At 43.2% G+C, this 25,365-nt stretch overlaps 1 protein-coding gene across 1 annotated transcript in view; it reads right to left on the bottom strand.

Annotated features, from left to right (window-relative positions):
* The window catches only part of GRK3 (G protein-coupled receptor kinase 3), a 118,726-nt gene extending 93,367 nt beyond the window's left edge, over positions 1-25,359 (bottom strand). The window contains exon 1 of the mRNA XM_040250977.1: positions 25,283-25,359. Within this exon, the coding sequence (XP_040106911.1) occupies positions 25,283-25,353 (71 nt within the window). The 5' untranslated portion in view covers positions 25,354-25,359. The remainder of the gene's footprint in view (positions 1-25,282) is intronic.
* Between the last annotated feature and the right edge of the window lie 6 nt (positions 25,360-25,365).

Raw genomic sequence — 25,365 nt, 5'->3', positions numbered from 1 at the left:
AATATTCCAACAGGATTTTCCATAGAACACGGAAACAGATAAGCTTTTCATAAAATGCATGCAAAAATAGCCAGGACATTTCTGAAGAAAGAGAATGATGATTAAAAGGCCCATTATGAAGCTAAAATAGTCAAGACAGGATAAACAAACTGACCAACGAAATGGAACAGAAATCACACAAACTGACCCGCAGATGCGTGGAACTTTGATATGCAACTAAAGTGGCAAGGCAGAAAAATGGAGAAAGGACCAATTATTCAATAAGCGAACCTCCAAAGCTATTATCCAAAGAGAAAAAGCAGAAATTAAATCTCTATCGTCTACTGATGGGCAATAGTTTGGCATCATTTCCCCCCGCCACCTTTTCTTTTGCTTTTTGAAACAAACTGAGGTAATTAAATGCATGTTTAAGTGTACTGTTAAATGAGTTTTTCACATATAATACTGTCCTAAGCACGATATCAAATATTTATATTTTCCAAAAAGTGCTCTTTTGCAATCTACCTCCCCAAATTCTAGGATTTGAGCACCTATTGATCTCTTCCTTCCTGTTTAATAAAGACAATTTGCTACAGGTCTAGAATTCTATATAGATAAAATAAGGCACTATGTTGTCTTTTGTTTTTGGTTTCTTTCCCTCAGCATAAACAAGCTTCATCTGTATTGCTATGTGCACAAGTTTTTAGTTCCTTCTTGTTTCCAAGAAGTATGTTATTGGACGAATGTTCTAGCATTTGTTTATCTGTCCATCTGTTGATAGACGTTGGGCTGTTTCCAGTTTGGGGCCATTATAAATAAAACTGTTTTAAACATGTGTGTCCAAGTTGTTTCATGGGCATGTGTTTTCATTTTTCATGGGTAAATATCTAGAAGTGAAACTGTTGGTCATATGGTAAATTATATTGAACATTATGAGACATTATGAGAGACATTATAGAACCATATTCTGAACTAGGTGTAGGATTAATTCTTCGGTAGATGGTCTGTGCTAAGAAATCTCTCACATCCCAAGGTCGGGAAGCATTTAATCTATTCTCTCTTAGAAATTTTAAAGTTTAGATTTTATGTTTAGGTGTAATATCCATTTCATGTTATTTCTGTGTACAATGCAAGGTAAGAACCAAGGTTCTTCTTTTCCTTCTAATACGTAATTGTTCTGATATCATTTATTGAAAAACCTATCCTTTCTCTACCGAGTTTTCGTGGCATCTCTGTTGATTCAACACTAACTATGTGTTGGTCTATCTTTGGATTATTGTGTTACATTGATCTATATGTCTATTCTTCACAAAAATGCCACCTTATCTTGTTTGTTTTAGGTTTAAAACATCAGTCAATATCAGGAGGTTTAGTTATCTAAGTGTTCTGACTTTGTTTTGCTGCCTTTGGTTTTATTTTTGTTTGTTTTTTGGCTATCCTGGGTTCATTGCATTTAAGTTTTATAAGTCAACATGGAAATTTCTTCCCAGAAAAAGCCTACTGAGACTCTGATGGGGATTTTTGTTGAATTTATAGATCAATGTTAGAGAAGTTAATCTCAAGAACATTAAGTGTACTATACATAAATATATTTTTCCATTTTTGTAAGCTTCTTTAATTTCTCTTAGCACTATTTCATACCTTTCAGTGTAGAAGTCTTATTCTTTTCCTTATAATACTTTCTTTGGTTTTGGTATCAAGATAGTATGATTCATAAAATGAGATGGGAATTATTCCTTTTTATTTAATTGTTCTGAAAAAGCTGGCATAAGACAGTATTAATTCTTCAAATGTTTGACAGAACTCATCAGTGAAGCCATCTGAGCTTGGAATTTTCTTTTTGGAAGGTTTTAAATTACAAATTTCATTTCTTTCACAGATATAGGGCCATACGTATTTTCTATTTATTCTTGTGTTGGTAACTTTTATCTTTTAAAGAACTTGTCCCATTCACCCAAAGTGTCAAATTACTAAGACATGATCTTATTTCTCTGTTGCTCCTGCTCTGGTTTTGTTTCAGTTGCTGCAGGCGGGATCTTCAGATGAGGCATGTGAACTCCTAGCTGCAGCACGTGGGATCTAGTTCTCGGACCAGGGATTGAACCTGGGCCCCTGAACCCGGAGCTCAGAGTCCTAGCCACTGAACCACCAGGAAAGCCCTTTTTTTTTTTTTTAAATTGTCCTTTTAATGTCTGTAGAAGCTCTTCAGTCATTCTTTATACTGTTAAACTGTATGTTCTTTTTGTTTTCCTTTGATCATGCTGACTAGACGTGTATCATTCATACTGATCTTCAGTTTTTGTTTCCTTCATTTTCTTCTATTATTTACACTTTTTATATTTATTGACTTCCACTCTGTCATTTAAATGCTTATAATTTACTATGGGATTAAACTGATATTTTTCCAATTTCTTAAAAAGTCAAATCACTGAATTTAAACATTTCTAATATAACCATTTAAATTATAAAATTTTCTCTATGCACTGACTTAACTGTATCTCACAGATACTAATATAGTCTGTTTTCATTTTCATTCAATTCAAATTATTGTCTAATTTCTCTTGGTATTTCTTCCTTGAACTATGAGTTATTTATAACTGAGTTGACCCATTTCCAGATATTTGGAGATTTCCGGATATCTTTCTGTTACTGAATTTTGCTTCAAAAACAGAAATTTTAATTCAGCTCTTCGAAAGACACTGGAGAAAATTAAAAGACAAAGCATAGACAGAGAAAATGCTGGCAAATCATATTCTGATTGAGGAATTCTATTCAGCATATATAAAGGCTTTTCAAAGCTCAAGAATAACAAAACAAACAACCTCATTTTAAAAAATGGGTAAATGATGTATACAGACACTTCACCAAAGAAGACAAGTGGATGGCAAGTAAGCATATGAAGAGATTCTCAACAGTGTTAGTCATTAGGAGAAGGCAAACTAAAATCAGAGATGTCACTACACGCCTATTAGACCAGCTAGAGTTAGCAAAGACCGACCATACCGCATGTTGGCAAAGATGTGGAACAACTACAATTCTCATGCACAACCAGTGGGAAGGTAAAAAGAAAATAACTGGGCAGTTTCTTCAGAAGTTAAAACACAAACCACTATATAACCAACCCATCAATTCCACTCCTAGATATTTATCCCAGAGAAATGAAAGCATATATCCATAAACAGACTTGTACATGAACGTTCTTAGCAGCGTTACTTGTGATGATCAAACACTGGAAACCCAAATGCCACCAACAGATGAATAAGTATGAGTGGATATCCATATTATGAAAGAATATTCAATAATAGAAAGGAATAAATTATTGATATAACATACATGGATCTCAAAATAATTATTCTGAGTATAAGGAGCCACGAGCCACAGCCTAAAAGAATAAAAAGAGTACATATTGTTTGATCACAAAGCAGCAGGAGCAAACTTTTAGAGATGATATACATAGCCCCCCACCCCCCCAAAAAAATGTATCTGGGGCTTCCCTGGTGGCTTGGTGGTCAAGAATCCACCGGCCAATGCAGGAGATAAGGGTTTGATCCCTGATCCAGGGAGATCCCACATGCTGCTGAGCAAAAGCCCGTGCGCCACAACTACTGAGCCTGCGCTCTAGGGCCAGGGAGCTGCAACTACTGAGCCCACGCGCCCCAGAGCCTGTGCTCTGCAGCGGGAGAAACCACCACAGTGAGCAACCCGCGCACTGCAGCTAGAGAGCAGCCAAAAAATAAATAAGATCACACACACACAGACATACACACACAGACACACACTCACACAGACACACACACACACACACACACACAGCTGGTCTCTCTCCTGGTTCTTGGCACAGAGCTCCTAAAGCTGCAGAATCCCCTGAGTGGTAGCAATGTCTTATTCATTAGGAGTCCTTTTCATCCATATTTGAGTATATGCTGATGAGGTGACTAAGAGGACTCTCTGGTATGATTCTTTCTTGTGCATGTTTGAAATTTTCATTACAGAAAGTTTATTACTTATTTTTGCTTCACCCTGCCCAGCATATGGGAACTGAGCTCCCTGGACCAGGGGTCGAACCCACATCCCTGCAGGGGAAGCATGGAGTCTTAATCACTAGACCCCATGGAAGTTCCAAGATAGTTTAAAAATATCAAAATATGGCCTTCAAATACCTTCTCATCAAAATAAAGCATAGATATTTACTATGTATAATACTATCCCAACTGGAGGCATAATTTTTTTTATTTTAATATCAATTTGTTGGTAATATACCAGCCTTACCTATCATAACCTATTGGGGTCCTGCTATAGAAATACAAAGGCTTCCCTAGTGGCCCAGATGGTAAAGAACCTGCCTGCAGTGCAGGAGACCTGGGTTCAATCCCTGCGTCAGGAAGATCCCCTGGAGAAGGAAATGGCAACCCACTCCAGCAATAAATATTATATCATATTTTAAAGAATTTTTCTACTACTAAAGTAGTTTAAGGACCAGATAGCTGCTCTCTCCTGGCCAAAGGACAGCTATAGATATCTCTCATTATTAAAAATCCCTATATTCTATGTGAAGCTTACTTCTGTTCTATTCTGATGTTCAAAGCAAAATGCATCTAAACAAGTATTTCAAATACTACATAACACATCACCTAAAAAAAGTGTTTATACATAAGGTAGTTGTGAAGATCAAGCGAACTGGCTTTGTTAGAAGCAACACCCAAATAAGAGTTGTTAAAATTATGACCATCAAGAAACCTAAAAGGCAGATTTTTTTTTTTTTAAGATAGGATGACTAAGCAGTTACACTAAGATTCAATTCCCCTGAAAGAAAATTGCTTTCTTTCACATGTAGTTACTAAACATTTTCCACTAACTGTTCATTAAATACCGGAAATGGAGCAACATTATTCAAAACACAAGGAAGACTTTACCACTAGATTTAAAACCACCAAACTCTGCCAGATACAGGCTCTGATGTGTGTGCTCAGTTGCTCCAGTCGTGTCCGACTCTTTGAGACCCCATGGACTACAGCCCACCAGACTTCTCTGTCCATGGCATTCTCCAGGCCAGAATACTGGAGTGGGTGGCCATTTTCTTCTCCAGGGGCTCTTCCCCTCCCAGGGATCAAACCCATGTCTCTTGCACTGCAGGTGGAGTCTTCACCACTGAGCCACTGGGGAAGCCCCATAAACTCTGAAGGGGTCTTTAAAAGTATCTGGTATAAGTGACTGTCAGCTCGTCCCAAGGTTCCTCAGTTCACCCGATCTTGGGCAAAAAGTCTTGCATATAACCTGCATAGCACTAATGCACATGAGATGATCTATATCCAGGAGATCACAAGCCAATTAAGCTAAATGTGAATTCCTTTATGTTTTCTCCTCCCATATTTTGACAGTCCACATCTTGTTTTTAGATGCCTTTCTTCTGCAATATATTACCTGATGTTAAGTGACACTAAACATAACTGAATTTCACTGACCAAAAAGAAAAAAAAATCATATACAAAAGTCACACCTGAACAGATACAACTTGAAGGATGGACAAATTTATGGGGTCAATCAAGTTTACCTAATCAAAGCTACCAAAATTTTGTGATCTAAACTGTTGCTTCAAATTAGTTACAATAATCATTTTAGAATCCATTTATCTGTTTCTCAAAAAACTTTTGCATCAGCAATGATATGGAAGCAGCTTCATCCTAATGGTTATGTTGCAATCTCCGTGAAATAAGCATCAGAGAACAGGAAGACAGGAGCCAAGGAGAGTCTGTAGGAGGGTCCAGAGCATCCTCCTGGTTTCCAAGATTAATTTTTTATGGAATTATCTCATTTAAAAGATCCCAATGCACAGCAGCACTACTCACAACAGCCAAGACATGGAAACAACCTAAACGTCCATCAACAGATGAACGGATGAAGATGACGTGGTGCACACATATGAGGGAATACTACTCAGCCATAAAAAAGGAAACAATGCCATTTGCAGAAACATGGATGGACCTAGGGACTATCATACTAAGTGAGGTAAGTCAGACAAAGACAAATACCATATGGCAGCACTTACACATGGAACTTAAAATATGCCACAAAGGAACTTGCCTACCAAACAGAGACAGACTCACAGACACAAGAGAGCTGACTTATGGTTGCCAAGGGGCAGGGTGTTGGGGGTGGGAAGAACTGGAGCTTGGGATTAGCAGATGCCAACTACTATATATAGGATGGATAAACAAGGTCCTACTGTAGAGCACAGGGAACTATATTCAATATGCTGTGATAAACCATAATGGAAAAGCATATCAAAAAGAATGTGTGTGTGTATATATATATATATATATATATATATATGTGTGTGTGTGTGTAACTGATTCACATTGCCATACAGCAAAAATGAACACAACATTGTAAATCAACTATATTTCAATAAAATAAATAAATGAAAAGACCCTAAGGGCCTCACATCCTGCCCAGGGTCCATACTCCTCAGCACCTCACAGGAGGCATGTCCAAAGAGGCCCAGGTGACCTCATCAACCACACCTTCCCTCTGACCTCACACAGCAGCCACGCAGGATTTCTTCACTGCTGAGCAATTCTGTAAATGTCATTCCCACTCTCCTTGCATGAAAGCCTTCTGCTCATCCTCCAGGACTCAGATCGGGGTCACTGGCCTTCCCCAAGCCCTGTAGAGGCATGCCCTCTCAACTCCAGTCTCCACTGTGTGTCGGGCGGCAAGGCTGTTTCATTCCCCACAACATGCTTAGAAATGTCTCTGCTCTCTGCTAAGTCACTTCAGTCATGTCCAACTCTGTGCGACCCCATAGACAGCAGCCCACCAGGCTCCCCCGTCCCTGGGATTCTCCAGGCAAGAACACTGGAGTGGGTTGCCATTTCCTTCTCCAATGCATGAAAGTGAAAAGTGAAAGTGAAGTCGCTCAGATACATACCTCCATATCCATCCCCTGCTCATTTAATCGTTCATTCATTCAAAACAGGCAGTGCGTCCTTTCCAGAAGCCAAGCACCATGGCACTCAGAACGCACAGTGAGTCCCACCCGGTCTCTGCCCTGAAGGAGGCTGTGTCTAGAAGGGTGACAGCGGGGTGAGCAGGGAGCCCCGATGCAGTGTGACAATGAAGGGTCCCTGTGCCGTCAACAAGGACAGTCACAGGGGGCTACAGAGTCCAGGGCAGCACGGCTAGACTCCAGACCCTGGGGGGGCCCTGGCCAAGATGAGGTGACAGAGGTGATAAACCATGCCTGCCTGCACCGAATAACCGAAGGAAACGGACAAACGACAGCGGCGGGTAGGAAACACACACGGAGAAAAAAATGCCAGACAGCATAGAGCCTCCACTTTTGGGTTCACTTATTTCTCCAACTTAGCGAGAATACCTAATTTACCACCCTTGAGATTAATGTCTAGCTCTTCAAAGTTTCTTTTCTTTTCTTTTTTTTTTAAAGCAAACACTTCCTTTCTAAGGACTGACAGATGACATGCTGTTTCTATAACTGGCAAAAATGCTGACTTGGACACGAATTGCTGTGCCTCCCTGCCCCCACTTCCCCAAGAGAATGTGAACCAGGCAAGAACATCAGTGACCGAGCACCCTCCAGGCAGACAGATCTACAAACTAAAATACTTTCCATACAAGACCAACGAAGGGAACTCATCGACCCCCCGTCTTCCAATTTGGCACATGACTCCACTCGTCACGTGAGAGCTCCATCTGAGTCTTGCACTCATTTTCTCCTTGATGGTTTCCAGGTTTGGGGGTTTGCCTCGGACAGCCCTTTATACTCCAAAATAATAAAAATAACTTCTCTCACATTTTTCTATTTTTAATAATTTTTATGATTATCTCATTAAACACTGGGGAACTCTGGTGTGTGTGTACAATGTGGACTTGACCCGATGATCAGCTATCACATACAATCCTTTCCCCAACAGACTCAGAATGCCAGCTTTGCCCATAAGCCAAATTCAAGTTCTGCTATAGAGATGAATATAAATACGCACATACACATGATTCTGCCTGCTCCGCCATGTATGAGTCTGTGCCTGAAACAAGACCACACGGTTTTAATTCCTACAGCAATGTCTCATGATTGCTAAAGCAGATCCCTACTACTCTATTGGTCATTTTTTCCCACTTATCTCTTCTAGATGAATGAAGATAAGCTTATCACATTCTTTAAAATTCTCATTCAGATCTGGATTGTGATAAGGTTAATTTGAAGAGAACTGACATCTTTTCAATACTGAGTCTTTCAGTCTAGAAATACCTTGTAACCCCCACCCCCTGCCATACCATTTATCCAGATTTGCTCTGACTTAAGTTTTATTTTTCTTCATACTAGTGTTACTGGTAATTAGTTGGTGAGGTCTGGTTTAGAGCAATGCATTACAAAACATTCATTTTAAAGAAATTATTTTGACAAATTAATATTCATGTAATTTAAATATAGAAATTTGTTCAAGTAATCTCAGTGAGAGAGAATTACATTACAGAATCTCATTAGGCATGGAGCGTATGCTTCAAGGGTAGACCATCTTAAACAGCACGGGCTGTCGTTTTTTTCCTGCTAAATGTAAACATCAGAACTATGATTTAATAGATACTCATGACTGAATGAGGTTCGGTGAAATCGTCTTGTCTTCAGTGAGTAAATGGGTAAATCATTTTCTAAAGTTTCATGTCTTATTAACATGCTTTCTCTCTTGGATATTTTTGCATCATTTTTTTCTTCCCCCTCATCCTCCAGTGAGAAGTCTTCTGATCCAAAGGTTGTAAATTCATCCACAAGGACTTGGATTAGTCAGAACTCTGGTTGCAAATGAATTCACTACAACTCTACCCGTATCTTTGAAATCAGTGCCACGGAGCCTCTTCTTGAGTCATCTAATGCAGTTTTCAAAGAGCTCATCAGGCTGTTCTTTGAGATGCAGGACGTTTAGAATCGCCACAGGGTGCGTCGTAGGAAGTGGTATCCTAAGTCACCAGTGCTGGTTACATGGGACACTGGGACATCACGAGGCTATCACCAGCCCAACCCGAAGACAGTCGTGAGCCTCACACGGAGTCATCTACCTTTGTTTTTAAAACCTTTTGTAAAATTTTCCAAACGTGCAAAAGTACAGACTGGTAGTGTGAACACCCATGATCCATCAATCAACACCTTGTGGACAGCAGTTAAGATTTTAGCTGGCTTCCATTCTCACCCTCACTTTTCATGTGTTTTTTTTTAAGCATTTTAAAGCAAATCTCAGACTGCATATCATTTTACCTTTACTACTTCCGCCCGCCTTTCTGAAAATTACAGAAACTTTCCTTCCATAACCATGGTCCATTGTCTCTTCTCAACCCCATCCTGGAAATCACAATAATTCCTGAAGATCTAATAATCAAATTTCCAAGACTCTCTCAGAGGTGTCTTTTGTGGAGCCGGGTTTGAAGCGCAGTGCAGTGCTCAGTCGTGTCTGACCGCATGGACTGCCACCCACCTGGCTCCTCTGTCCATGGAGTTTTCCAGGCAAGAATACTGGAGTGGGTTCCACTTCCTACTCCAGGGGATCTTCCTGACCCAAGGATCAAACCCACATCTCTTGTGTCTCCTGCATTGGCAGGGAGACTCTTTAGCACTGCACCATGTGTTCTTGCCTGGAGACTCCCAGGGACGGGGGAGCCTGGTGGGCTGCCATCTGTGGGGTTGCACAGAGTTGGACACGACTGAAGCAACTTAGCAGCAGCAGCAGCAGCAGCATGTGGGAAGCCCAGTTAGGTTTGAATCAAGATCAGATCAAGATCTGCACATTCATTTGATTATTATCTCTTAATTCTGTTTTACCCTTGATCGCCCCTCCATCCCCACCAGCCACTTCTCATCTTCGTTCCAGTGGCTTCCTGAGGAGACCAGGACGGCAGTCCTGAAGGATGGCCCCCACCTGGACGCGCTTGTCTGCGTCCTCATAAGGTCACTCGAGGGCTCCTCGGGCTCCGCATTTCCTGTATGCTGCTAGTCAGCTCTGAAGACTTGGATACATTCAGGTCCATCTTTGAGGGAAGGACTGCTCACTACACCGCCCTCAGGCAGCCTCATATCAAGAGACACAGGGCTGGAAAGGGGGACGATTCCGCCCCTCCTCTCTTGAGTTCTTTGGGCTGGTCTGATCATTAAAGGGATGCAAGACAGAGTAACAGGAGAAAAAACAAATTTAATTCACACGTACAGAGGTCTCATAGCAACAGGACCTAAAGAAATGATCAAAGCTGTCAGCTTTTATACCTTTTACACAAAGAAACAATACATTTGTGAAGACCTGAGATTTGGGTTAGGGTAGTGAATTAGGGAGGAAGAAACAAGGCTTGTTCACAGGGCCTTCTCGGTCTAGGCTCTCTGTCTCTCTGTCTGTCTCCCTCAGTGGCGGGAGGGTACCTTTCACCTGCGAGATTTATTTTCTGCTCTCAGGGGCACAAAGGAGGGTCAGAGTGTCTTTTTTACAGTGGTTGTTTCTTAAGTAATCTTAATTCAAAATAATCGCTATATCATTTTGGCCCATTTGGGGGTTGGCCTGTCCTGAGCCCCAACATTAGTGAGGTGAAAATTCGCCAATTGGTGAAAGTCTGACCTCTCCACTTAAAATTCCCCCATCAACCTTCCATTTAATGGCTTCATACACTGATGATCTTTACTTAAATCTACTTTCAGCAAAAGTTGCAAAATGATGGTTTTTTTTTTTTCCAAATTCTATCATTCCTTCTGATTTTCTGAAATTTCCTCTTGATTTGCTGCAAGTCCTCTGTGAAGATGAATCTCTCATGATCAACTAGGAATTTTTGTTGTTGTTTAGCTGCTCAGTCGTGTCTGACTCTTTGCAACCCCATGGACTGTAGCCCACCAGGCTCCTCTGTCCATGGGATTTCTCAGCCAAGAAGACTGGAGTGAGTTGCCATTTCCTTCTCCAGGGGATCTTCCCGACCCAGGGACCAAACCCAGGTCTCCTACATTGGCAGGCAGGTTCTTCACCACCGAGCCACCAGGGAAGTCCCATCTCTACAATACTGACAAGGAGGAGCGGAACACACATCGCCAGGCGAAGAAGGCGAGCTCTAGACGGACTCGCTGAAGTGTCCCTGACAAACAGAGTTCCATCCCCATGGGAGCTCAATGACCTTTCTGTGAAGGTTATAATTTAGAAGCTACCACTAACAAGATTAATCAATGTAACATAAAAAAAAAATCCTTAATGCATCTCAAGTACCTGACAAGTGTCTTCAAGCTGAGGATCCCCATTTACCTACTGACAGGCAGAGATGTGAATTTTAATTTTGCTTTCTGAAATAAGGGTGCATCGGAAATTAAGAAAATGTGTTTGGGGTTAAGAACGTATCATGAACCCCTGACATGTAGCTATTCTGAATTTAAAAGGGTCATCACTAGTAATAAGTATCCTATTATTTAACATGAAATTATGACATCTCACTTTTTCAGGAAATATGTATATACTTATGATTAACTCAACATCTCCGGTCAAAGGATATGTAACTACTGGAGCAGCACCTCATCAGATCCCAGCAGTTGACCTCCGGATTGAATGAAGACAACAGTGTTACTGAAGTCTGAAATTGACAATGTTCCTCTCCCCAAACCTGAGCACCTTCTTTGTTTAGAAGATTCATGTGGCAGAAGGTAGTCTGTGGGTGTCCATTAAAATGCACAGAATGTGAACTGAGGCTCAACTGCGCCATTTGCTACCAAGGTGATTTTGAGCCGTTACCGTCACTCTGAACCTGGACTTTCTCCTCAAATGGGGATGCGGAGTATCGTGGAGCCAGTTCCCAGAATGTGGAAATAAGGGAAAAAGCTTGCCCTTGGAGAATGAAAATTTTAAATCAAGGCATAACACAAAGGGCAGAGAAATGCCCGAGGCTCCTCAGCTAGCAGGCCTCAGCAACTGTGCTGACTCCAGTCGAGGCTTGGCACCATCAGAACAGGAAACGTGCAAGTCCCCTCAGGGGACTCACGATTTCACACCCAGGGTAAAGCCACTCTGGAGAAACGACCTGGTCCCGGCTCCTGCGGCTGCCGAGCCAGGGGCCAGACCTTCTGAGCCCTCCGGCCACCAGCCTGGGCCACCTGTGTGTGCACCACGTCTACAGGGGCGGCCTTCCGGGGGGACACTCAGGTCACAGGGCCTTCGGGCAGGCAGGCTCCTTGAGAGCCAGCGCTGAATATCAATCTGACACTCCAGCTACAGTCGGGCTTTTGAGATCAATCGACCAGGTGAGTTCGTGCATTTGGGGGTGGGGGAGGGGGAGCCTCTAGCTCATCGGATTCTCCAAGGGGTCTTTAAATAAGAACCACTGGCCTTGAAGAAGAGAAGGTGTTAGTCGGGCCCGACTCAGCTTATGGATGTGAACTTCACATTAGGAGGCAGAGAGAGACTCTGTGATGACAGGATCCAGTTTCTGAGTCTGCGGGGGGAAGACCACCCCTGGGACCACAGGAAAGACCCCGGGGTCTGAAGAGAGCACCAGCTGTCCTTCCAGACAGGCAAAGTACCCTCCTCAATGTCTCCACGTGACACGTCTCAAGTAGTTGTCTTCTTCCTTTCACAATTGTCTACCGACCACAGAGGACAACTTGAAAAACTAACAAGAAAGACCCAATACATGTAAAACTGCAAAGCACTGTACGCAAGTATTAACGCAGGGTTTTTAAATCTAAATTCAAATCTCTTGCATAAATGTGAAACAGATGAACAACAGATGTCACTGGGTTTAATAAGATAACATGTTCAAACCTAACTGATAAGATCACTGTAATTAATTCTGATCCGGTTCACACCCTACTTTTGGAGAATATCTCTTAAGAGTGGAGAAAGAATTTTATCAGGTTAGGATCACTGAGGCCCCTCAAAACTAGAGTCTGGCTTTTTCTACTGTTCTCTTACCACCTACCCCATGCCAGAGAGTCGTGAGATACCCATAGGGCCAGAATGTTTACCTTAAAACTCTGATCTTACACAAAGGAGTACGCACCAGCTACCTCATCAGATCTTTCTGGCAGGACACAGCCAGAGAAAATAAGCTTCTCTTACAGAGTAACTTGGATTTTTTTTTTTTTTTAATAATTTGATTTGAAATGTCAATCCCCTGTCAAGCAAGACACTTATTTAAAGGACGGAAACATAAAGATGCTACCCGGTTTTCCACATGGAATTAAACAATCAACCAAGTGGTTAAACCTTAAGAAATCCCTGAACACAAAAGTCTCAACAGTGTTTTGATGGTTGGTTGGTTGTTTTTTTTTTTTTTTTTTTGAGGCAGAGGGCACTTCTCTGATGACTCAGATAGTAAAGAATCTGCCTGAAATGCAAGAGATTTGGGTTTGATCCCTGAGTCAGGACAATCCCTTGAAGAAGGAAATGGCAACCACTTCAGTATTCTTGCCTGGACAGAGGGGCCTGGCGGGCTATAGTATATCGGGTCGCAAAGAGTCAGACATGATTGAGCTACTACTAAAGCTTTCACTTCACTTTCTTCATTAGCATAAGCATCCTCTCACCCTTTGCTTAGAAACTGCTATTGTGCAGAGAACACCTTTCTCTTCTAGCTCAATTCTAGAGGGGTGTTGTGATAAAATAGTGAGTTTTCCTCCACAACCACTGGCAACAAAAGAGAAGGCAGTGCTTCCAAAATGGAACACAACAAGGAAGCAGGGCAAACTTTCCATTCTATTCTATACTCAGGGTTGCAATGACAAGATCCACTGTGTAATCCCTTTCCCACTTAGGGTGTCATTATAATAGGAGGAAAGAATCAGTATGTGTAGCTGAAAAAAGCAGGGCCTTTTAAAGATGAAAGTCCCCTGACATTTTCTATTAGGATGAGTTCCTTTCTTAATGTGGTACAGATCTCCCCACCCCACCACCAAAAGCCTCATATTTGGGAGACCTTCCTGCCAGTCCAGAAGTTAAGACATCTTGCTTCCACTGCAGGGGGCACAGGTTCAATCCCTAGTCAGGGAACTAAGATCCCACATGCTGCACGGAGAGGCCAAAAAATAGAAGAAGAAGAAGAAGAAAAGCCCTGTATTTTTAAAAGAAGATCCATTGAAAATGTCATAGATGCCTTAAGACATTTTCTTGATGCAGAATGAAAGCCTACAGTATTTAACAGCTGTGCAAGTGCCTTCGCATCTCAGTTCATTTTTAACTTAAATCTTTATCAAAAGCAATACAGATACAGAAGATGTAGAAGAAATGACCGGAAAATATCACCAGTCATCTTTCTAAATAAAGAGCAATGGACTGACTTAATGACACAAAATACAAATACTACGAACATGTCATGCAAGAAAGTTTTCTGGCTGAAAATAAAGAAACTTGCTGCCTTCCCCAGTTAACGGAGTTGTCAATTTTTGAACATATGAAACAAACATTCTCTAACCCTCAGGAGATGGATCTTTGCAGCTTAATGGAAGCTCACTTTCTTCCTGAAATAGTTTAGCCCATGATTATCTGAGAAATAGACAGTGCCAGGCACTCAGCACTCGGCAAAGGCAGTCACTGTCACCACACTCGGGTAGCCCCTGCTTAGCTTCCAAACTCTCACAGTTTATGGAAACAACCGATCCCCTAAACCAAACCAGTAAAATGAAATTTAAAAATCATTCACCGGACCAAAAATGTTCTCCCTGTAACGGAACTTTCAAAGGGACTCAATCATACACTTGATTTTGGATTTAACAGCTCTGCCATCACCGTATTTATTATAGTCATTTTGCAGATACCTTTTTTGTCTTCATAAATTTTAATACTCCTACTCTGGTAGGTAATATTTAGACTGATGAGCGTAGATTACAGAGCAGCGGGGCAGGCTTCGGCATGACGCGAGGAATAACTAAAGGCACGTAAGGCAGCTCCCCACAGCAGCCACAGGGGCTGAGGTAGCTGCCTTCAAGAGACTGAAGATGTATTACTTTGCGGATGAATTAAACTTGTTTTGCAGGATCACGAAAGGAGCGAGAACGATCTGTGCACAGGATGAATTACAAGCGAGCTTTCCATTATACTTCAATTAAAAAAAAATCCTATGAAAATAAAAAGGTGGGGGAAGTGGTGGGAGGGAGGCTCCCTAGAGGGAGAGGATGCGTGTATGCACAGAGCTGATTCACACTGTTGCAGAAACTAAAACAACATCGTAAAGCAACGATCCTCCAATTAAAATATGTATATCCTGTGGGGGCGAAAAAAGAGGGAAAGCACTTTCTGACACCACATCTCTTCCAGAGATGCTCCCGGAAGATGACCCTGGCTGGATGCTGGAGAGGGAGGTCGCCCGCCCAACGCAGGACTAGACTGGACGCCCTCCAAGATCTCTTCAAACATGAGCCACGACAACACTAGGTTATTAACATGTATCTGTGGATGTTTGAGGAAGACGAGAATGCATCACCTTATGCTCAATGCACTGAAGCCAGCTGCTTTCAGATTATGAGTTTTGGTTCATTTTACTGACACAAAGACCTTCTGAGGATGTCATCTCTCTCAATTGCTAAATTATCTATTTTTAAGAGTGGCTCGCTTATGAACTCTTAGGTACTGAAGCCAACATAGCCCAGAGCCTACTGGATGGATGGATGGATAGAAGAAAACAGAGGGAAGAGAGGGAGAGAAGAAAAAAAGGAGAAGAAGGAACGAAAGGAAAAGAACCAAGCGAGGCACCGTGAGCAGAAGATTCTAGACAAATAGCACTGCCACAAACAGCTAGAGGAAGAGTACTGAGGAGAAACCTGAGAAATTCACCTACTCGGGGTCAACAACATAACTTTTCAGAAGTCCTGCCTTCCAAGCCCACCCGCTGTCCACAGTCTCCATGCAACATGGCCTTTATCTGCTACCATTTTGTACTTTTTAAAGAGTATTATGTCTTGTCTTGTGTATAATCCCAACCACAACCACAGGGTGTAAAGAAAGAAAAACTATCTTTTCACATTGCTTCCACTCTCTCTTGCGTTTTCTGTGTTTGAAATGATGTTCTCTCCTGCTCACAAACGTATGGATAGAAAATGCTCTAAAAAGACAGAGATTTGAGGGAAAGTTTGTGATCAGAAAAGAATAGATATCATATTGCACAGATGGGGAAACTGCATACACTGAAATTAAGTGACGTGCCCAGGGCGTGTGGCAAACTGCCAGTGGAATCAGGGCTGTACTTCCTAGTCTAGAACTTTCTCTCCTAGGACAATATGGCAGGTAGGAGGGAGGGCACAGGAAAATGAGGGTCCAGTGATAAGGATAGCTGGCCTTCGAGTTCACTAAAGACAAAGGTCTGGCCAGGCTACTCTCACATAATCAGTTTTTCCTGCTCTCGAAACCCTGGAAGAAGGAAATGCGAGTGAACAAGAGTACAAGTCCAAGGCTGGGCCAAGGCTGGCTCTTACAAACCACCAGTCACAAAATAGATGAGCTGCAAAAATATCTTCACTGTGTTCTCTAATGGGCTGTTTCTTTACCATCTTATAAAGTACTACAAATGTGCTTTGGCTTCACAGTGAAGCCGAAGCACAGGTGACCCAAAAGATTTCCAAAATTAGAGATGAGGAGCTTGCTGCGTTTCAGATTCATTGCTGTTCAGTCGCCCAGTTGTGTCCGACTCTTCTCAGCCCCATTCTGAACTGCAGCACACCAGGCCTGCCCCTCACCATCTCCTAAAGTTTGCCCAAGTTCATGTCCATTGCATTGGTGATGTCATCCAACCATCTCATCTTCTGACACCCTCTTCTCCTTCAGACACATACAGCAATCCAAAAAGACCCCAGGGTTCTAAATTCTAGTCGGTAATAAAACCAGGGGGCTTCCCTCATAGCTCAGTTGGTAAAAAATCTGCCTGTGATGCAGGAGACCCCGGTTCAATTCCTGGGTCAGGAAGATCCCCTGGAGAATGGATAGGCTTCCCACTCCAGTATTCTTGGGCTTCCCTGGTGGCTCAGCTGGTAAAGAATCCACCTGCAATGCAGGAGACCTGGGTTCGATCCCTGGGTTGGGAAGATCCCCTGGAGAAGGGAAAGGCTACCCACTCCAGTATTCTGGACTGGAGAATTCCATGGACTAAATAGTCCATACTGGAATGCAAAAGTAGGAAGTCAAGAAACATCTGGAGTAACAGGCAAACTTGGCCTTGGAATGTGGAATGAGGCAGGGCAAAGACTGATAGAGTTTGCCAGGAAAATGCACTGGTCATAGCAAACACCCTCTTCCCACAACACAAGAGAAGACTCTACCCATGGACATCACCAGATGGTCAACACCGAAATCAGATTGATTATATTCTTTGCAGCCAAAGATGGAGAAGCTCTATACAGTCAGCAAAAACAAGACCAGGAGCTGACTGTGGCTCACATCATGAACTCCTTATTACCAAATTCAGACTCAAATTGAAGAAAGTAGAGAAAACCGCTAGACCATTCAGGTATGACCTAAATCAAATCCCTTATGATTATACAGTGGAAGTGAGAAATAGATTTAAGGGCCTAGATCTGATAGACAGAGTGCCTGATGAACTATGGAATGAGGTTTGTGACATCGTACAGCAGACAGGGATCAAGACCCTCCCCATGGAAAAGAAATGCAAAAAAGCAAAATGGCTGTCTGGGGAGGCCTTACAAATAGCTGTGAAGAGAACAGAGGCAAAAAGCAAAGGAGAAAAGGAAAGATATAGGCATCTAAATGCAGAGTTCCAAAGAATAGCAAGAAGAGATAAGAAAGCCTTCTTCAGTGATCAATGCAAAGAAATAGAGGAAAACAACAGATTAGGAAAGACTAGAGATCTCTTCAAGAAAATTAGAGATACCAAGGGAACATTTCATGCAAAGATGGGCTCAATAAAGGACAGAAATGGTATGGACCTAACAGAAGCAGAAGATATTAAGAAGAGGTGGCAAGAATACACAGAAGAACTGTACAAAAAAGATCTTCACGACCCAGATAGTCATGATGATGTGATCACTCATCTAGAGCCAGACATCTTGGAATGTGAAGTCAAATGGGCCTTAGAAAGCATCACTACGAACAAAGCTAGTGGAGGTGATGGAATTCCAATTGAGCAGTTTCAAATCCTGAAAGATGATGCTGTGAAAGTGCTGCACTCAATATGCCAGCAAGTTTGGAAAACTCAGCAGTGGCCACAGGACTGGAAAAGGTCAGTTTTCATTCCAATTCCAAAGGCAATGCCAAAGAATGTTCAAACTACTGCACAATTGCACTCATCTCACATGCTAGTAAAGTAATGCTCAAAATTCTCCAAGCCAGGCTTCAGCAATACGTGAACTGTGAACTCCCTGACGTTCAAGCTGGTTTTAGAAAAGGCAGAGGAACCAGAGATCAAATTGTCAACATCCGCTGGATCATGGAAAAAGAGTTCCAGAAAAACATCTATTTCTGCTTTATTGACTATGCCATTGACTTTGACTGTGTGGATCACAATAAACTGTGGAAAATTCTGAAAGAGATGGGAATACCAGACCACCTGACCTGCCTCTTGAGAAATCTGTATGCAGGTCAGGAAGCAACAGTTAGAACTGGACATGGAACAACAGACTGGTTCCAAATAGGAAAAGGAGTACGTCAAGGCTGTATATTGTCACCCTGCTTATTTAACTTATATGCAGAGTACATCATGAGAAACGCTGGACTGGAAGAAACACAAGCTGGAATCAAGATTGCCGGGGGAAATATCAATAACCTCAGATATGCAGACGACACCACCCTTATGGCAGAAAGTGAAAAGGAGTTAAAAAGCCTCTTGATGAAAGTGAAAGAGGAGAGCGAAAAAGTTGGCCTAAAGCTCAACATTCAGAAAACGAAGATCATGGCATCTGGTCCCATCACTTCATGGGAAATAGATGGGGAAACAGTGGAAACAGTGTCAGACTCTATTTTGGGGGGATCCAAAATCACTGCAGATGGTGACTGCAGCCATGAAATTAAAAGACGCTTACTCCTTGGAAGAAAAGTTATGACCAACCTAGACAGCATATTCAAAAGCAGAGACATTACTTTGCCGACTAAGGTCCGTCTAGTCAAGGCTATGGTTTTTCCTGTGGTCATGTATGGATGTGAGAGTTGGACTGTGAAGAAGGCAGAGTGCCAAAGAATTGATGCTTTTGAACTGTGGTGTTGGAGAAGACTCTTGAGGGTCCCTTGGACTGCAAGGAGATCCAACTAGTCCATTCTGAAGGAGATCAACCCTGGGATTTCTTTGGAAGGAATGATACTAAAGCTGAAACTCCAGTACTTTGGCCACCTCATGAGAAGAGTTGACTCATTGGAAAAAACTCTGATGCTGGGAGGGATTGGGGGCAGGAGGAGAAGGGGATGACAGAGGATGAGATGGCTGGATGGCATCACTGACTCGATGGACGTGAGTCTGAGTGAACTTCGGGAGATGGTGATGAACAGGGAGGCCTGGCGAGCTGCGATTCATGGGGTCGCAAAGAGTCGGACACGACTGAGCGACTGAACTGAACTGGGGTCCCAAAGAGTTGGATGCAACTGAGTGACTTGCACTTTCACTTTCTTTTCTTTCAATAAAAACAGAGAAGGATAAAGAAGTGAAAAGAGGAGAGGCAGAGGTGGCTCCAGATCACATAGCCTCCTCAGCATGCAAATGACTTTGCAGGCAAATGACCTGACAATAAGAAAGCCAGAGTTGCCAAGTTCATCATCTCCATTTCCCCACCGCCCATGTCCAGAAAACAAGGACAGACCATCAAGCACAGAAAATGCATTTTTACCTACAGCTGTCTTCAAAGACAGTTTTCTAACAGAGGAAGATTATTTGAATGAGAAAGTGATTTTTATTGCAAATAAAGCCAAAAATACAGTTTTGTTCCTTTTATCCTTTTCCGGGAAATGGAAAAAAATTGGGGGCTGGTGGGGTGGGGGGGGGAAGGAGGGGGAGAGTGAGCAGCCTGGGCTGCCCTTTTCTCTAAATGATAACAGAGACAGAAATACTGTTGGGCGGCCAGAGGGTGAGGCGGTCTATTATTATACAATTTCTCATTAACAGCAGTGAGATCACACTTCTCCTGTTAAACAGAACAGGCATTTAACCCCCGAGCTCCTCCTGGGAAATAAGGCAGAAACCGCTTATTCACTTAGTCATAATTACCGTTTTCTCAGGTCCCAGAGGAATAGCTGTTCTCTATCAGTCTCTGAGGATGGTTCTGACTTCCCAATGCTGCCCTGGCAGCTGGCTGAACCCGCACCCAGAAGTGTGAGATGGCAGAGCATGATGGAAAGCAACCGGGCTCTGGGAAACCTGGGCTTGAATCCGGCTCCTGCCTCAGCCAAGGTGAGCGGTCACCTGGGCTGGGTTCCTCAACCTCCCCGGGCGCCTGCTTCTTTGGAAAACAGGGCCCATGCTAATACCTGACAGGACTCTTGTGAGGAACACATGCCCTCAAGGTGCAAACTGCCCGGCAGAGGGGGCGTTCTCAGTGAATGGTGGTTAGCACATCACTGCCTTGGGGAATTTAAGCTTCCCTCTCGCTTGACAGGGCTGCAGGGACCCCGGGTGCCCTCTGTGCTCTGGCCCATCTCTTACTCTGCTTGCCATGCACCTGCTGAAGACTGAAGCGTCCCTTCTTTGAGCCTTGAAGACACTGGATCCAAACAGATGTTTGCCGAAGCCCAATTCAGGGTACCAAGGAGGTTCTTTTAAGAGGTTAGCTCAGAACACATCACTTCTAAGAGCTGGGACTGCCTGAACTCAAAGACATCAACTGGGCTCTCAACACAAGCCTTTTACAATGCTTGACTTGGGAAGATTCTGGATCCCAAACTGAATGCAAGGGAACATCTGTTTCTAAGAACTCCTGACTGCATGTAGCCCTTACCTCTTCAAGTCGCTGGTGCAAATTAACTTTGACCAAGAATGAAGTAATAGCTGAAAGGTCAGAATAAATTACATTTGGAAAGCGTAGTTTAGAAAGAAGCACACACTGTTTCATACACAGAAATGCTCCTATCGACAATAAAGAGTGCTTTTTTCCTGAAGGCTGTTCGTTCATTCAACCCTGACTCTGTAGTTCAGAGTTGGCCATACAGGCATAGAATACCCTCCAACTCAAATGGAGAGGAATCTTTCAAATCATCTTCCAGTCACTCGCTGATTGGAGTTGGGAAATTACAGAATATATCCCATTTCCACATCAGAAGAAAATGAAGCTATTTTTCAAGACCAATCACCTACGATAACTTTAAAAGCAGATGGGTACACAGTACCATATTACTCTGTATATTATGGCTAGGCAGCTTTTTAAGGGGGATAGTTAAAAAAATTACTGTAAAACACTGAGCAGGCATAATGTATTCCGTGAAAACAGAATAGTAAAGGCTACTCTGTGCTACCTGTCCACAGTTAAAGAGAATCTTCTGGCAGTTGCACATGAAAGTCAACACCTTCCTCAACTCCCTGTGTATTTCCTACTACACTGTGGTGTTGTTTTGTCGTCCAGTCGCTAAGTCATGTCTCTTTGCGACCCCAAGAAGTGCAGCACGCCAGGCTTCCCTGTCCTTTACTATCTCCCAGAGTTTGCTCAAACTCACGTCCATTGAGTAGGGGATGCCATCCAACCCAATCATCCTCTGTCACTCCCTTCTCCTCTTGCCCTCAGTCTTTCCCAGCATCAGGGTCTTTTCCTAGTCAGTTGGCTCTTGAAAGCCCCGAAGGAAGAGCTGTCAGGCCAGGCCTTGCTTGGCTCAGGAAAACAGCTCTACAACCGTGCACTGAATTCATGGAATAAACAGTACCACAAACCTTCTTCAGGACAGTTGAAAATGTTTCCAGAAAATTATAAAGGCTCTTTAAAATGCTTTCAGGCTTTCCCGTGACTTGGAAAGGACAAGTTTTGTGATGGATGAGCCTGAATTTTCAATGTCCACTGAACAGAAATAAAACTCTGGAGAAGAGATCGATTTTGTGACTGAACCTCTTGCAAGAATGTGTCAACTCAAGTCAACTGAATCCTGCTGTTCAGAAAAGATTATGAGAGTAATGAGACCAGGGGAAAAGCTGCCCCGACTCTATAGGGCTTAAGGTGCTGACCCTTTGCAGGCCTTGGTTTCTGAATTAGTCCCTATTAAATGTTTCTTCCCTAACATGGCATAAAATGACTGGCACACACATCTGAAGGTGCGTGTTTTCAACTGGGCATGCGCAGAGCGTCCATGGGTCACAGTTGCCTGTCACCAACAGACCCAATTATCACCTACATTAGCACAACAAATGTTTCAGTAAATTAAAGCAGTTGTATAATTTGAACAAATAGGCAGCTTTTACAGGATTTACACTCATTGGTTCATTAACTGAATAACGTGTCAGCCTAACAAAATGGTTGCCTCTTTGCCATCTCTGAGAAGCAAAATCTCCCCTGGGCGGAATGTTCCGTTTTCTGAGACTCTCCCATAATAGGCAGGGGACTGCACACTCCTCATTTCATTGAAGTTAGCTGGATATTGCTTTGTTCTGTTGTCTCTCTGTGCAAAACTGGAGGAAAAAGTGAAGTAAGTGAAATAAGGAAGCACACAAAATGTTACAGTGGCTTCAAATAGTTAGCTGGAAAAAAGAGTCACTGGGGATAAACCAATGGCGAGTTTTATGCTTCCCATTTAGAAGCTGGACATATAAAGCTAAACCTCTCGCTCAGGAATGCCAGAGGCTGGTGACCACGAAGCTTTCCTCAAAATGAAGCTGAAACAGAAACTTATCAGAGAACATCTGACCTGCATCCTTCACCAAAGAGTGAAATCACACTAGTCTTTTGAGTCATGATGCTGAGGCATTTTCATGTGAAATTTACTTTCTTACCAGATCTAGAAATCCCCTAACCTCCCACCCCATCCCCAAATCAAGCAGGTGAGCCACCAACTGCCGTCCAGTTGGAGAAAGATGTGATGATGTTTTACCTGATGATTCAACGTACAGAATCCTAGCTCAGCACAAGGAGTGGCAGTGATTATGTGAATGGTCACAGGAGAAAAGTAAAGCCAGTTGTGATAAATTCAAGACAAGTTAGAATCGCTGGAGAATGCTCCAATGGCCTAATTCAAAAGTCTATTGGGGAAAAAAAAAAGAGAGAGAGAGAGAAACAGCAACAGAATAACAATTACTAAAGAGCTGCTTCCTAAAATTACTCTCCTGTTTCTATGTCTCAATTCTAAAATGTCATGAGAAATCTGCTGGCCCGTCACTAATTCTGCCTTAAACAGAGCATTACCAAAGAATGTCACTGAAAACAAAGGGCTTCACACAAGGAAGTGAATACCCTAAGCACTAAGGATGTTCTTAGGAGGGACATTAAAAAAGCAGAAGTCACATTAAGTTCAAAACACCAAGAAAAACAAAATGAACAGAAGTTCCTAATTTTAATAATAGTATATATTATTATCCAGTCCTCCCCCCCCCAAAAAAAAACTGTCCATGAGTTAAGATTTGTTGATTTTACATACAGATACTTATATACTTAGGATTCCCTGTCCTTAAGGAAGAAAAAGAGGAAAAGAAAGTAAGCATTATATATGACATTTATAGAAATGCAGGGTGTTTTTTTTTTTTTTTAATGAAATTCAAGTTTCATTCGGGGTTCCTGTTTTACTTGGTTTTCCATTTGTCAGAAATTTTAAACAGCACTGCTTGTCAGTGAGCTCTGGACATGTTAAAGTCTAGAACAGGAGTGCTGTATTCATGATGCTCCATTCTTCCTGACATTTCCTGCCTGTTCCTGCTCATCAAAGTAGGTTTTCCCCTGAAAAACCAAGATGCAGGGGCTAAGGACAAGCGAGCCACAAACATTCAGGAAGCAAGCACATTTTCATGTACATAATTTGACTTTTCACAACAAACAGCACACAGCGACTGATATTTTCTATATCGTGGGGCTCGGGCTCCTGGACTTGTAAAAAATAACCTGACAATCACTCAGCATCACAAGAAAGATATTTTTTCCCCTTATGCCAAGGTGATATTTAAGCAATCTTAGACACAGAACGCATGAAGGGCTGATGCTTTCGAATGGAGAATGGCTTTTAGTTTTAGTTTTCAGTAATATACAAAAATACAGAGTTTTAAATTCACCATTAAGAAAATGCCTCATTGTATCATCAATTCCACTAAGAGCTATAAGTGTCAAGGAGACACATTTGCTGTACCACTCCTGATGGTGCTATTTAGGAAGGAAGCTAAGGGGAAAAAAAAAAAAGAATCCAACTCCAATCCTCTGATACACTATCTGAAACTCACTATTAATCTGATAAATGACCTTTTCTGAGTAATGCCAATGATAGGTAATGGCAATGATATGAGCTAATCAAGTCTTTTATTACTTCACCAATAAAAAATCATTTCTGAGGTAAAAAAATTACAACTTGGTATGGATCTCACCAAGACCCTTGCCAATTCAATCGGGTCCTTGGCTGGTAATATAAACAAAATCTCTGCCTTAAATCACCCATTCAACATGCGTTTTGAAGTGATTCCCATTTCAACCTTTTAGTAAAGTGCCGCCAGTGGGACCTGTCAGCACGTACCAAAGAGAAAATCAAGTGGGTCAGAATTCACTATTTGCTGCCTGGTGGACATTAAAAGGGGGAGCGAGCACGGAAAACGGTAATTTAAGTGCCCGGGGCAAAAAAAAAAAAAAAAGGCAACTCTCCTGCACTCCCCAACTAAGGCTACCAGAGGGAGCTGAGGAGAGGACGGAGCTGGAAAGGGGCACAGCCGCAGAACTATGTAAGGAACGGCCGGGATGGAGCGCAAGGGACGGACAGGCAGTGCCGGGCAGCAGGACGGACGGGGCAGGCGGGGGACCGCAAGTGAGGGCTGGAGGGGAGGACGCGGGTGACGCCGATGCGGCCGGCAGGACAGCGATGGGGCAGGAGGGGAGCGCAGCAATTAAAACAGGGAGGGCCACAGGGACGGGGCTGGCCCGAGAGGAAGGGATGGGGCAGGCAGCGCGGCAGGGACGCGGCTTGGTCCAGCCAAGTCACACCGCAGCCGCGCAGCCCCTCACAGGGGCGCTCGCCGGCCGCCGCGCCGGGCACTTCGGGGCGCTCTCCCCCGGAGGGCCCCCCCGCAACAGCCCTCCGAAGCCCCATTTCAGAGACGGGCACGGCGAGGCCGGCCCCTCAGCGCCCGCTGCCCCCAGCGCCGGCCCGGGGCTCAGAGGCGGACTGAGCGCCCGACCCTCCCGGACGCAGGGGGTCGCTGGCGGCCGCGCGGGGGGCGGCGGCGGCGCCCGGGCGCGGGGAGCCGGTACCTGGGCTCCGGCAGGACGATCTTCTTGCTGGCGCGGGCGGCCGGGGTCGCCTTGCTCTTCTCCATCGCCATCAGGTAGCTGAC

This window comes from Oryx dammah, unplaced genomic scaffold, assembly GCF_014754425.2.
Source record: "Oryx dammah isolate SB20612 unplaced genomic scaffold, SCBI_Odam_1.1 HiC_scaffold_12, whole genome shotgun sequence".
Classification (NCBI taxonomy): Eukaryota; Metazoa; Chordata; class Mammalia; order Artiodactyla; family Bovidae; genus Oryx; species Oryx dammah.
Note: the sequence above shows the minus strand (reverse complement) of the source record. Positions and strands in the feature narration are given on the sequence as shown.